At 35.9% G+C, this 14,904-nt stretch overlaps 1 protein-coding gene across 3 annotated transcripts in view; it reads left to right on the top strand.

Annotated features, from left to right (window-relative positions):
* The window catches only part of RAD54L2 (RAD54 like 2), a 71,555-nt gene that overhangs the window by 43,498 nt on the left and 13,153 nt on the right, over positions 1-14,904 (top strand). For all 3 annotated transcript variants that reach the window (XM_087954943.1, XM_087954942.1, XM_026673257.2), the window contains exons 10-20: positions 705-1,047; positions 1,540-1,717; positions 2,364-2,615; positions 3,994-4,112; positions 5,109-5,227; positions 5,659-5,758; positions 6,050-6,255; positions 6,505-6,680; positions 8,063-8,259; positions 8,902-9,098; positions 9,831-9,920. In XM_087954943.1, coding sequence (XP_087811069.1) covers positions 705-1,047; positions 1,540-1,717; positions 2,364-2,615; positions 3,994-4,112; positions 5,109-5,227; positions 5,659-5,758; positions 6,050-6,255; positions 6,505-6,680; positions 8,063-8,259; positions 8,902-9,098; positions 9,831-9,920 — 1,977 coding nt within the window. The remainder of the gene's footprint in view (positions 1-704; positions 1,048-1,539; positions 1,718-2,363; positions 2,616-3,993; positions 4,113-5,108; positions 5,228-5,658; positions 5,759-6,049; positions 6,256-6,504; positions 6,681-8,062; positions 8,260-8,901; positions 9,099-9,830; positions 9,921-14,904) is intronic.

Here is a 14,904-nt window from a genome sequence, read left to right as displayed (position 1 = left end):
ATAGACAGGCATTCTGAAATCAGGAATCCACTAAGGCAGGGGGAGCCTCCAAATTTAGCAACTTTAAGACTTGTGGACTTCCTCCTCTGGCATGGCTAATCAGAGAATTCTGGGAGTTGAAATCCACAAGTCTTAAAGTTGCCAAGTTTGGAAACCCCTGAGCTAAGGAATATATTTCCAGTTTCATCAGAAAAGTGATTTTCTAGTTTATGTGAATTCTTTAATGAATTTATAATTCCTTTATTGACATAAAATGTTTAGAAGCAGAGTTTCTCTGATATGTATATAACCGTTCTAGTGCATGTTTCATTGCTGTAATGCAACGTTTTGTGGAAAGATTTTGTGTTAACATTGTCCCAGTTTTGCTGTTTTCCCCTGGTCTGTTGCTTCTTTAAAAACTAAACTTCCATTGCAAACATGTATTCTAGTTTCACTTGCCATTGCATTAAGTGTGGGTTGTCATTGGAAATTGTAAATGATACTTACTTAGCCTAAGACAGGGAGGTGATCAGTGTCTGTCTCTTATCAGTGTTGTCTTGAAAACTGAAGCAGAGATTTCTGAAATCCAGTAATAATTTCTGAGCAGCTCATTTTCTTTTCTTCAAACTCCTTACTGGATTTAGCACAATTCTTAATAATTATAGAACTTCAATTAAGGCTAAGGCAGAATAGATTCCTTTGGAGACATTTTCTTCTCCTTTCAGGAATTGAGAAAGCTTTATCCCGACCTGGACCAGATGTGGTCATTTGTGATGAGGGACACCGGATAAAGAATTGTCATGCAAGCACCTCTCAGGCTTTGAAAAACATCAGATCTCGGCGAAGGGTAGTTCTGACTGGATATCCTCTGCAGAACAACCTAATTGAATATTGGTGTATGGTAGACTTTGTACGCCCCGACTTTCTTGGTACCCGGCAGGAATTCAGTAATATGTTTGAGCGCCCTATCCTGAACGGACAGTGTATTGACAGCACCCCCCAAGATGTTCGTCTAATGAGGTATCGCAGTCATGTCCTGCACAGTCTGTTGGAAGGCTTTGTACAAAGGTGAGGCCATTCGCTGCATTCTCAGTCCTTCAGTCTTTATAAGAAATATTTAAATAATGAGAGGGTGGGAAGCGTTTGGTTCATCAGGTTGATGGATTAGATTTTAGACCATCATTAGCAGTACCATTTTGGTGTATGTGCCATTAAATCTAGTTTTATAATAATAGCTGCTTTGGTAGAATTTTTCATTTGGGGATATGAAAATAACTTATGAGGACTTGATAAATGCTTGATGTATGTAAATTAAATGTAATTTCATCACAGAGTATAATATGTGGAAAGAAATATTCAGTTGTGAGATTTCACAATAATCTGCTGTGGAAAATTAATCTCTATATAATAAAGTGCTGATCACACTTGTTCTTTTACACTTATTAATAATCATACCTAAATTGAGGTGTTTGGTATTTCCTCCTTTCCATTCCTAATAGAAGAATGAGGAGCAGACTTTGAGGAATTTTCCTAATGTTCTTTTCTCTCTTGTTTCTGTAGACGAGGGCACAATGTGCTGAAAGTTCAGCTTCCCTATAAGGAAGAACACGTTATCTTAGTGCGTTTGTCAAAAATCCAGCGGGCTCTCTATACTGAGTTCATGAATAGGTTTCGTGATGCAGGCCACAGCGGCTGGCTGGGACTGAACCCACTTAAAGCTTTCTGTGTTTGTTGTAAGGTGTGTTTTTAATAAAAAGGGAGCAGTATTTTGTGTAGGTTTTATGAAAATATAACATGACATTAGTATTATTTAGAGATCACTTTCTTTTCATTCTCTATCTTGAATGTTGTGTCTAATTTTTTCCAACAATACTGTATGATGATAATGCAGAACACAACCATCTTTTAAGGCTTCCTAGGCATTCTCTGAATAGTGGTTACTTGTGATACAAAGTTTTCGATTGCAATTTGGCTTGGGGTATTTTGATTAAATTGCTTTGACTACCTATAGTAATAAGTAAGCAATATTAATGATGTGAAAATACTATCTGTATTTTTTAATAATAATAATTTGGCAAATTAAACTTCTCCAACTTGTAAGCTTTTCTTAAATAAAGCCTCACTCTGTTTCCCCAGCCCTTATATATTTATTTAAAAGATTGCCACAAACCTCTTTGTTGCTTTTGCTGCAAGAGTCTAATTTGGCTGTCCCTCTGGAATTTGGTAAAATTACTACTGGTCACGCTCACCCCCTTCAATGAGGCAGCCGTAACCGTAGGTAAAGAAAATAGTCACCAGTCTCGTGAATGAAAAACACCTAGAATTAATAATAAATAATAAAGTATTTGATAATAATTGCCAAGTAATTTGCTATCCTCTCTCAGATATGGAATCACCCTGATGTGCTATATGAAGCATTGCAAAAAGAAAATTTGGCAAATGAGCAAGATCTGGATGTAGATGACCTTGGCACAGCTGGTACCAATTCACGCTGCCAGTCACAGGGCATAAAAGTGAAGACAGACAGCAATGCTCTGCCATCTACAATTGGGGAGGCTACCAATAGCAAGTATATTCAGGGCATCGGCTTCAGTCCATTTCAGGAAAGAGCCAATCAGGTTGTAACGTATGAATGGGTGAGTACTAAAAATCAAAACTCTTGGTGGTTTTTTTTTTTACTTCTTCCTCCTTTTCTCTTGAGCATGGTGGATGTTTGAAGCAGTATCTTATGTCTACCTGTGCACAAATGTATTACATTCATGCTATGTATGGACTCATTTCCCACAGGGAATATTTTAAAGGTCATTATTATGTATGAAATAGTTCTGTGTAACATTTTTCTTACCTTTGGCTCTTCTTTTCATTTTTATGAAAAATCTCATGTCTTCCTATCTTACTCATAGCAGCTTCAAATGGGATTGCACCATTTACTGCTATTATTATTATTATTATTATTATTATTATTATTATTATTATTATTATTATTATTATTATTATTATTATTATTGTTATTATTGTTATTATTATTATTATTATTATTATTATTATTATTATTATTATTATTATTATTCTATAGCAATTCTCTGATCATTATTGTATTATCTGGAGATCTTTTTTATCTGTGTTTTTGCAGAATGTAGCTGGTAACTGATTTGCTTGTAGGATTATCTAACTAGAATGAGAATATGAGCTATATCCCAGCAGCTTAGGTATAGTGAAGGAAGCTAAGAACATTGGGGTTCTATAGTCCTGAAAACTTTAAAAACCCTTTTACATTGTCAATACTTTTGCATACATATGACCTAAAAGGTGATCTGTTCTCCCCACAAGCCCTAAAACTGGATAAAAAAGAGCCCCATTAAATAATCATTATACTTGATTAAAGAATAAGTTTCCTATGCTGCAGTGCAAGTCCTTGCTTTTTGGCAAATGTTAATGCTTTTCATTCGAGTCCAAAAGTACTCCTGTATTTAAATTCAAAAAAGATTCACAAACCTTTAAGTATCACTGTAGTTTAGAAGCAGTATAACAATAACAGAGTTGGAAGGGGCCTTCAGGATCTTCTAGTCCATTCCCCTGTCCATTCTCCTGTTCAAGCAGACCTTATATCATTTGGTTGTCTAGTCTCTTCTTAAAAACCTCCAGTGATGGAGCACCCACGATTTTTGAAGGCAAGCCGTTCCACTGATTAATTGTTCTGTCAGGAAATATTTCTAAGTTGGTTCTCTCCTTGATTAGTTTCCATCAGTATATGAGAAGGTTTAGGGTGTTAAAAATCAAATCCTAGTGTAATTATGGTATTTAGGTGGATAATAAAGAAATTGTCATGGGACATGTTTTATGAGAAATAGATTTTTGCTATTTTTTTGGAAGAACTTAGAATTATATTGCTTATGAATGGATTTGTTTCTGATTATGTTTGTAAGGGCACATAAGATATTAGGGAAATCCTGAATTATAAATTGAATTGTAATGTAGCAAGTGTCACTGAGAGATGTTCTGTTTTACCTGCAGGCTAAAGATATTCTTTGTGATTATCAGACAGGAGTCTTACAAAATTCACCTAAGATGGTACTGTTGTTTCATCTAGTAGATGAAAGTGTGGCACTTGGAGATAAACTGCTGGTGTTCAGGTAAAAGCCTATGGCAAAACATTTAAAGTATATTGTAAAGCAGTGTGAATAAATAAATATTATTAATTTCAACTGAACTATTTATGAAAACATTACCTCATAGAAAGAGAATTTTAATAAACCCCTTGCTGATTTCCTACATTTTTAAAGATTACCCTTAAAAGATGCTTAAAAATGACAGTGGGTTCAGCCCACTGGAGAACGCCTAGCAAAGAGCACTGTATTATTATTCCTACTTTTAAAAGATTTGCCGTGGTTGCATTTGATTTTGAGGCATTTTTCAACATGGTTTTCCAAGTTGTAAAGAACTGGATGCAATTTAATGTTGCTTCCATATGTTTCCATGATCTTATAAGGTTCTTGACATCTGAGATACAGTTGGTTTTGACTGTAGAACATCGTCTACTCAATGAATTGAATTCTTACTTCACTTTTTAAAAACAATGATGATATTCTGTAAAGTAGCTAAGCCAGTCAACTAGAATTTGGGATTAAAGGTTCAGATCTGCTTTTAGTTTCTATTGGCTAGCTTTCATCCTGTTGATTTTATTTTTTACAATGCTAGCAAAAATTTGTGGCATACGACAACCTGAGCCTACAGTACTTCTTTGTGGGAGAAATTTAGAACTATAACAGTTTAGAAAAAGAACTAGAAATATGCAAAAAATCTGCTAGAATTTTATCTCTCTCAGTATAGCTCCATTGTTGGGTTTCTTCAGTTGATAATATGGAAACTATTCTGCCTTCCATCATTATTTTTACATATATATTAATAATTAACTTGACCCTCTTTCAGTTTGAAATAGTTGCCCTATTGCTATTCCTCCATTGGGCCATGCATATGATGGTGAGGATAGGTTAACTTACATGGAATCATCATGTGTAAAATTGGCTGACAGTGTGGACAGAGTCTAGATATTACCACTTAAGCTGTACTGTCAAGCATTGTGTGTTGTTTTTGTCAGTTTGACAGAAGAAACTCTTGTCTTTTTATAGCCAAAGCCTTTCCACATTATCTGTCATTGAAGATTTCTTGGCAAAAAGGCCAGTGCCTTCTCCCCCAGGCTTGGATGCACAAGGAATCCATAACTGGATCCGAAATGTGAATTATTACAGTAAGTACAGCATATTCTTCAGTCTCTAGATACTTTGCTGCTGCGCAGATCTTGAAAAATACCAAAAAAATCTGGTAGCAGTTTTTCAAACTAACAAATTTAGTGAAAAGGCATAAGCTTTTGTGAAAGATAGCTCACTTCCCCAGAAGCATGGAATGACATACTCCATGCACCTGACCAAGCGTCTGAAAACCCATCCCTTAAAATAAATAAATATATACATGTCATCTTCTTATTTATATTATTGGTTGCAAGATTTTTGAATAATGTTTTGGTTAGAAGTAGCTTTAAATGGATTCTGCCCTATATCACCTGTATTTGCCCTGTATCACAACAGTTCTCTCAAACAATCATACTTTTTGTACTCTATATAATCTTATTTTGATAGAAGCTATGCAAAAAAAAATTGTAAACTAATTCTTCTCACATAGGACTGGATGGAAGTACCTCTGCCTCAGAGAGAGAACGGTTGATTAACCAATTCAATGATCCTAGCAACACTTCTGTTTGTCTCTTCCTTCTTTCAACAAGGTAAGTCCGAGTCCTTACTAAGGATAGAGACATATGATTGATTATGAAGAATAGTGGATAGCGTTTATCCTGAAAAAGGATGGAATTTACTTTATTTAAGGGACCTTTAGAATTCATGTGGATTTAGTTGGTTCCCCCATATCTGTTATCTTCAAATCCTAACATCATATTAATTCAGATAAAGCTTTGAACAAAAGCAGTAAATCCCAATTAATATTCAATTTACAAGTACAGTATACCAGGCAACATTTTAGGCCCAGGCAAATAAACTGTTCATTTTTCTCCCCACAGAGCTGGGTGTTTAGGTGTGAACCTTATTGGTGCAAACAGAGTGATAGTATTTGATGCTTCTTGGAATCCATGCCATGATGCACAGGCAGTATGTCGGGTATATCGCTATGGACAGAAGAAGCCTTGCCACATCTACCGGCTAGTTTCTGATTACACTTTGGAAAAGAAAATTTATGACCGTCAGATCTCCAAGCAAGGGATGTCAGGTAGATCACGCCTTGCCTTAGGCAGATCTTGCCATGCAGTAGGCAGATTTCTTTTGCTCTCTGAACTTGGCTCTCTTTGCTTTTAGGTTTGGCATAAGATTTCCAGTTCTCCCCATCTTCACCCCACCCACCCCTTTTCAAGGTGCAATCATTTGCTAATATCACAGGTTAAGGGAATGTTATTGGAAATACAGATGAAGCAGGAACTGTAGTTCTTCCTCTTTGGTGATCAGTGTATATTTTCTTTAGATCGTGTTGTCGATGATTTGAATCCAGTGTTGAACTTTACCAGGAGGGAGGTGGAAAACTTGCTGCACCTTGTGGAAGAGGAATCTGAGCCTCCCCAGCTTCCATTTAACCCCAATAAGATCAAGGAATCTGTTTTACAGCTGGCCTGTCTCAAGTACCCTCATCTCATCACCAAGGTTAGGAAGGAGAGTAAAATCTCCATATCGATGCTATTTTAATACATTGACTATAAACATTACATCTAATAAAGTACGTATATTAAGAATGTATGGTGCCTGCAAGAAATTAAATTCAAGAAAATGTGCCTCCTCAAATTACCTGTGTCTGTCCCTTATTGATTGCCAGATGCAATATATTCAAGGAACAGGGTATAATGAGGTGCTTGTTTATGTCAAAGAAAGCCCAGGGTTGATATATTGCTCACATTTTTCATCAGAGGTGGGATTCAGCAGTGTTACTTCATTGGTAAATAGCATTTCCCCATTGCAACAAATTCCTTAGTTTTCTCTCACATTATGACTACCACATTTGTTCAAAAGAGTTGGAGGATTCTCCAGATCAGATCGGAAGTTGCATGGAGAGAAGTGGTGGTAGTATAGATTGGGATGGCGGGGGAGATAGAAAGTAGTAATATGCAGGTAAAATATACTTCTTTAATGATGGCTGTAGTCTAGCATAAGGACTGACCTCTAGATTTTTGCAATCTTACTACTTGATTATTTATCTGGATAATAAAGATGGCAAGTGGCTGTAGATCAGGGTTCCTCAAAATGATCAGTATCAACCACCAAAAGCCAATGGGACAATCCATTCTTGTTGTTGTATAGTACTATTAGTTAAAATAATACTTATTAAATTATTTTTTTATAATGTTTGGGGGTCGAACAATCTGAAACTTTCATGAAAGGGTTGATGAGCTGAAGCGTTTGGGGTTCCCTACTGTAGATGAAGGCCTGGCTTTTTCCCAAAGGCCAGGATATGAATGTAGGTCTGGCATTTGTGGACGTCCCTGCAGGTTTGGACTTGGCAACTTCCTGCTGGCTTCTCCATGGATATTGGTTGTGGGAAGTCAGCAGCAAGTTGCTTTGCCTAACAACCATGGGATTTGGTTAACATCTGCAACTAGCTCTACAGGGATTGCTGTCACTGAGCAATGCAGATGTGTCTTATAATTGCCTTACTTAGCATTAGAAATTTCAATCCCATTTGCTATCATAAATTAAGGACTATCTGTATGTTTAATAAATAAAAAAATACACTGATGCAGGAGAAGGTTCCTTCCCATTCCTACGTCAGATTAAATATTTGTGGCATAACTCTAAATGTGTACTTCTTAAGATAGAGCAACCTAATGTCCTGATATTATCAAGGGGGATTAAATGCTAATTATATAAAATAATATCAAAATGGTCCTAATTGTTTCATTAGACAATTTGGAGGATTATTTTGATTGTTCAGGGAAGGGTGAGGATTGTTGTTTGACTTCTTGCTGTTTTGTGATACTTTCAGTAAACCAGTGTGTTTCAGATGCAACCTCCTTATGCTTTAATCACCACAGGAGCCTTTCCAGCACGAGTCCCTGCTAATCGATCGTAAAGAGCACAAGCTCACAAAGGCAGAGAAAAAAGCTGCAAAAAAGAGCTATGAAGAAGAAAAGCGTGCATCTGTCCCTTACACCCGTCCTTCCTATGCTCAGTATTACCCAGCCACTGACCAGAATCTGACAAATATTCCTGCCTTCAATCAAAGGAACTGGTGGGTACCTTGTTCCTTTCCATGAAGCTAAAACAGGAGTAGCAAAATGTATCTCTTACTTCTTCCCCCCTTGGCAGTGTTTTCGTGGTCCCCAGAATATAGGTTTAAACAAAGTAGGATATTGTCGTCTTGGTAGCTGTGAATAGTTGAAGCTGATATAGAAAATAAGCCAATACTTAGAGTGCATTGAACAGAATCTTATTGCGATGGGGAATCCAACATTGAAAATACCAGTAGCACATATAGGCCATAGCACACAGGCTTAGTAGTACGCGCTTCCCACCTGGGATATTAGGTATATTTTTCAAATTCATTACTATTGATTTCTTGACACCATGTGGGAGAACATGAAAGTGTTTCTGTGTAATATATCACTTATTAAAGACCTTCCTGAGGTGATTGCATATAGAGAAATAAATATGTGGTTGGCAGCTCATGGTCATTCCTTTGTAGTCTACTTATTCCCTTCTTGTGGAAGATCCAGGAAGAGTTATTTCAGCAGAAACAAGGTGATGGAACGGTGAAAAGAAGCTGTGAAAAGGTGATGCTTGAAAGAAGCTTTTCACAGGTGATGCTTGTGAAAAGAAGCTGCTGGGTTCTTTCAAATGCTGTAATCCCCTTGACTTATTTCTTGCTTTGTAGGCGGCCAAGCCTGAAAGGTGAGGACCGGCCAGTGGCAAGTGTGCGTCCTGTTCAGTCCACCCCTATTCCGATGATGCCTCGTCATGTCCCCTTAGGCAGCATGGGAGCAGCTTCGGTTTCCAATCCTGCTATTAACTTCCCCATCAATTACCTGCAACGAGCTGGTGTTCTCGTGCAGAAGATTGTCACCACAACAGGTCAGTTGCTTTGGTGATTACACTGTACTCTACTTTTCTTAGGAAATGAGATTGCACCAAACATGAATAGAGAGAAAAAAAAATTCAAGAACACATTGAGGTTAGTTCTCTGATAACAGACTCTTATGTTGACCCTTCATTGCTGTGTTTTATATAGGACAGCCGCACATTTCTAAGGCTCAGGACCCAGTCTTAACATAGGCCTAAAACAAGACTCAATTGCCATTACTTTAATTCATTCTGCATGTTTATCTTCCTGATATTTGCTCTAGGGGAAATAGAGAATATTCTTCCATTATGAAAGAGAAAACATTGGCAAAACCATTTGGTCATACTGACATAATGTGCCTAATGAAAATTCTGCACTCTATCCAGCTACCAAATGTGCTGAAGGCTTAGTCATTTTTGTACATGCTTTTCTCTTTTATAAAAACAAAGTACTTGAAAAGACAAAGGAGTGTGGTTGAAATGTCACTGCTGTAGCCTCCTTTGTTAACTCATCATTTTCTTGAACTAACAGTTAAATATAGAGCATTCTCCATTAGTATAATTATTTGCTGGCTTTTTCTCTCCTACTGCATTTTTAAAATATATAAACACATACTGGTTCTCTGTTTTATATAATACCCAGCCAAAAGTAACTAAATACTTGGAAAATGTTATTTTATTTAATTGAATCCACTTTGAAGCCTCATGCAGTGATTCATATACCTATGATTTTATCCGTTTTAGATATAGTGATTCCAGGTACGAACACTTCCACAGATGTGCAAGCAAGAATCAGCGCTGGTGAAAGCATACATATTATACGTGGGACTAAAGGTAATTGAGATAGTTTTCCATTACAGATTTTAGCTTGTAGTATAGGATAAGGGTGGACTTTATTTACTTATTTTTCTTCTATATTTCCTACCTATTCTTTTTTTTTTAAAAAAAAACAAGTTTTATTGGTTTTTAAAGACAAACAAAAACAAACAAAACATAAAAACATCCAACTTTCTTTCATAAATATACAAGCAGTGTGTCGGTTGGTTTACAAATTTTTTGTGCATCCATTTCATAGTCTCAATTACAGTTATATTGCATAATAACTCATATTATCAATCAAAAATTGAATACCCTAGTATCACTATTAAACAATCATTTGACTATAATTTTATTCATTCATACTTTACGAGATAACTATAATTTACTTAGTTTATTTTATAACAATTCATATAATCCTCCCAAATCTATCCTAAAAACATTTTATAGATATGATAACAACAACAAAAAAAAGAAATACATCTTTATATATTCATTATTTTCTAAAATTCTAGATATTCTATTATTGTATTTTATTATCTAACCATTGATAGAAAAGGTCCCAAATTTTATAAAATTGTTTATCTTCTTGTTCTCTAATTTCAAATGTCAATCTACTCATTTCAGCACAGTCCAATATTTTCTTAATAATTTCTTCCTGTAATGGTATTTTCTCATTTTTCCAATTTTTAGCAAATACAATCCTAGCCGCTGTTAATACATTTACAATCAAATATTTTAAATCTTTACTGTATGTATCAGGTAAAATTCCCAATAAAAAAATCTCTGGTTTCAAGTCTATATGTTTCTTTATCATTTTTTCCAACCACATGTGGATTTTAGTCCAGTATTTTCTAGCGTCCTCACAAGTCCACCGCATATGGTAATATGAGCCAGGTATCTGATAACATTTCCAACATTTTTCGGATTTATTCTTGAACATTCTTGCTATTCTTGTTGGGGGGAAATGCCACCTGTAAAGCATCTTATACAAATTTTCTTTATATGCTGTCGTTCTAATGTCAACAATCTAGTATTTCTTAATGTTATCCATTCCTTAGCCCACATCAAGTTTGTAGCTTGGTAGTACAACTCCCAATTAGGCAGTCCAAATCCTCCTCTAATTCTAGCATCTTGTAAGAGTTTTAACTTTATTCTCACTTTCTTACCTTACCATATATATTTCAGCACAATTTTATTTAAATCTTCAAAATAGTCTTTTCCGAGCCTAACTGGTATTGTTTGAAACAGGTATAAAATTCTGGGTAAGATACTCATCTTGATCGTTGAGATTCTCCCTATTAATGACAATTGTAGATTTTCCCATTTCGTCAAGTCTAACGCTATCTGTTGTTTAAGTTTAATGTAATTGTTCTCTTCTAATGTACTACATCTTGCTGTCAAATGTATCCCCAAATACTTAATCTTGTTCGTGACTTGAATTTTCAATAGGTCTGCCAGTTCTTCTTTTTGTCTTAGTAGCATATTCTTTGTCAAGATCTTTGTTTTGTCTTTATTTATTTTCAAACCAGCCACCTTACCATATGCCTCTATCTTTTCCAATAATTTTGGTGCTGTTTCTAAAGGGTCTTCCAAAATAAAAGCCAAATCATCCGCAAAGGCTTGCAATTTAAATTCTTCCTTTTTAATTTTCATTCCTTTTATACTTTTATCGTCTCTAATATTTCTATTCAACACTTCCAAAGTTAATACAAATAGCAAAGGTGATAGTGGGCATCCTTGTCTTGTACCTTTTCTTATATTGCTATTTCCTACCTATTCTATCATCTCTTGTTCGGAAAGTGAAATGCCATTGGGGAAAAAAATCTCCATACAGTAAAGAAGTTCAACATGGTTTTCTACCACAAATTAACATATTTTGATAGATTTATTTCCTTACTTCAGATGGACCACATTCATTATTAGTTTTTGATCATACATTTGTTCATTACTGACCTGTTTTAATAAGACATTGTGATAGTAGTGTAATTAGCTATCTCACATTTTTATAAACATATTTTGAAGATAGAATTAAATTTATCAGGAGGATTGAAGGAGATTTTGTCCTTTCCATATAAGGATTTCTGTACATTGTTGTTGTGTGATCTGCAAGTAACAGAGTACATTTCATTTTTTGCCAGAAATCTTTATTTTAGTGGTCTGCTTTCACCTTCTCAGTTCTGTCTTAGCCAGATATTGGATGCTGCTTCTTGTGCAAGCTGCTTTTTAAAATCCCCTTTTCAAATAATCACTTACAGGAGGCAGCAGGAGAGTTGATTGTAAATTGTTCCTAAGGCCTACTTATTTTGCTGCTGTAAAGGACTCTTTCAAGCAGTCCTCACTTAATGACCACAACAGTCTGTCACTCTGTCACTAAGTGATGCAATTGCTAAGTGAAATACCATGTGACCACAACAGACTTATGTCACTTTTCATTCAGCTGTTAACCAAGTCATCATAGGTTAAGCAAGACATCAATATGACTGTGGCTTGTGATTTTACTGCCAAGTTCTCCATTAACTGTTTATTGGAAGCTGGTGGTGAAGTGTGCAAATGGAAGTCACACGTTGCAATCATCCTAAATGCAAGGTCTACTTGTAAAGTTATTTTTTCAACACCACCATAACTTTGGTCACTAAACAGGGCATTTGTTAAATGAGGTCTAATTGTACATATTTTGGACAATACACCAAAGTGAACAATACAATGAATTTGTATTGTCGAATACATTTTGTAACTCCATACAAAATGTATTCAACAACCAATAACCTCATTAGGGGGGAATTAGACAACCCATGACCAGTTGTATTATCATTTGAGAGATATTTCCTTCCCAGATTCCTCTATGTCTTCAACAATGACAGTCCTTCTAATGTGCCGCCTTCACTGGAAAAGATTCGGGGAGATAACGAGAGAAGTATTTGCTTTGAAAATAGCCCATGTTGAACTGTAGAACACAGCCAAACATCAGGAGTCAACCACATGGAATTTATGCCATTTTGTATTATGTCCTAAAATAATTGATCATAATTTGATATATGATGTTAATTGTACTAGCTCTGGTTTATGAAAAACTATCAAGCACTTTTATCTCATTTGCTTTGTTTTTATTTATATTGAAAAAGTTAAATAACTGCCTATATACTAATAAACTTTGAGCAGTTCCCCCCCCCCGTGTGTGTGTGCGCACGCGCGCACACACACACACATACTGTAGCCACTGATCCCATCCTTTCTGCTTGTAATTAACATAGACTCCTCATAACTTATTGTGGTGTAGTGTTAAGCATTCTAAACATGCAAATTACCACCCATGAGAAAAGAATTGCATGAAATATTACTTGTAGTTTTGAACACTTGGTCTTTTAGTTGCATCCTACAAAACTGATAGGATGATATTATGCCTTTGAGAACTATTGATTGTGTAGTGTTGCTTTCATAACTTTTGTTAGGTATAACATTGATACCAAATATGGTTTGGGTGAATAAATATATAAAACTTAGATATCATGGTTTAAGTGCTTATCACTTTAAGCACAATGCAGCAGGCAATTAGCCGATTAAGGGTGCGGTTAGAAGTTACAATATAAGGATGCATTAGAAGATGGAAAGCTGTCTCTGTGTGTTACTGTAACTGTGTGCTGCTGCGACTTACTGTGTGCTGCTGTGACTAACTGTGATTACTGACTGTGAGTGCCTGTGACTGAACTGTTATTGTTTGCTACTGTTTGCTGATTTACTGCGTAATTCTACTGAATATCCAGCGTTTGTTTATCTGGAGAGTGAAACCGGAGGAGGAGAAGATATCTTTATCGGCTGATAAAGATATAGCAAGGACTCTTAACTTGGACTATACTAGTGAGTCTTACTGGATGGAAATACTGTGAATGACTTAATGGACTGAATGACAATGCTTAAACTCTAACTGGATTAAAAACTATTTAAACTACAAACAGTGTTTGTGTTCAGTGTGTGTATACTCATTGGGCCCTTCCTGGCTTGACTACTGCTGCAATACTCTTCTAGGGGTTAATCCCCAAACCCTAACATTGGTTATGGGCCCAGCAGCATAGTCTAACTAACCAGGATATAGCAGAGAGAGTTGGTGTGAGTTGCACATTACTGTAAAAACAAACTGTTTTAATTAGTTTAAAATAGTCAAAATATCTGAAGAGTAATGGCACAAGTAAATTTGTCACAACTGTCCATGATATCCAGGCTGGATGGAACAAACTATGTTTCATGGTCAATGAAATGTAGTTTACTTCTACGCAGAGAAGGTTTGTGGGACATTATAGCAAACCCACCAGATGTGAGTAGCTGGGATCCTGCTAATGATGATGATAACGAAAAGTTACAAGACTTTAAACTGAAGAATGAGCAGGCTTTATGCATCATAGGACTGACTCTCTGTGATCAGCAGCTTGTCCATATTCGTGGAGAAGAAAATGCTGCAAACTGCTGGGAGAACCTCAGGAAGATTTATGTTCGGGACAGTGTAGGAGCACATATAAATCTTACACGGAAGCTTTTTCGAACGCATCTTCAGAGGAATGGAGATATGTTAGTTCATTTAAACTGTATGAAAAGCATTTTTCAAGATTTGCAAGAAAAAGAGCTTATATTTAATGAACTGCAACAAGTCTATATAATATTATCTTCATTAGATCAAAGCTATGATGACTATGTGACTTCGTTAGAGGTATTGTCAAAAGAAAGCCTCTCATTAACCGACATAACAGGCAGGCTACTAGAAGAAGCCAGAAGAAGGCGTGAGCGTGACGAGCTGAGAGAAGATAAGAAAGAAGAGAAATTATCTTCAAAGCCTGTAAGAAACCAGCTAAGCAAAGTACAGCACCTGGAAGAAGAGAATTTATCTTCGACGGCATACACAATTAAAAAGTGTTTTAATTGTGGAGGCAGAGGACATTTGGCAAGATTCTGCAAAAAGAGAAAAAGCCAGAATGTAAAAAGCCAAAGAAAGCATTTGAACTAGCCACGT

This window comes from Notechis scutatus, chromosome 2 (assembly GCF_049901735.1).
Source record: "Notechis scutatus isolate UNSWTSFEM ecotype Mainland chromosome 2, rNotScu1.2, whole genome shotgun sequence".
NCBI lineage: Eukaryota > Metazoa > Chordata > Lepidosauria > Squamata > Elapidae > Notechis > Notechis scutatus.
This window is presented reverse-complemented; position numbering and strand designations above follow the sequence as displayed.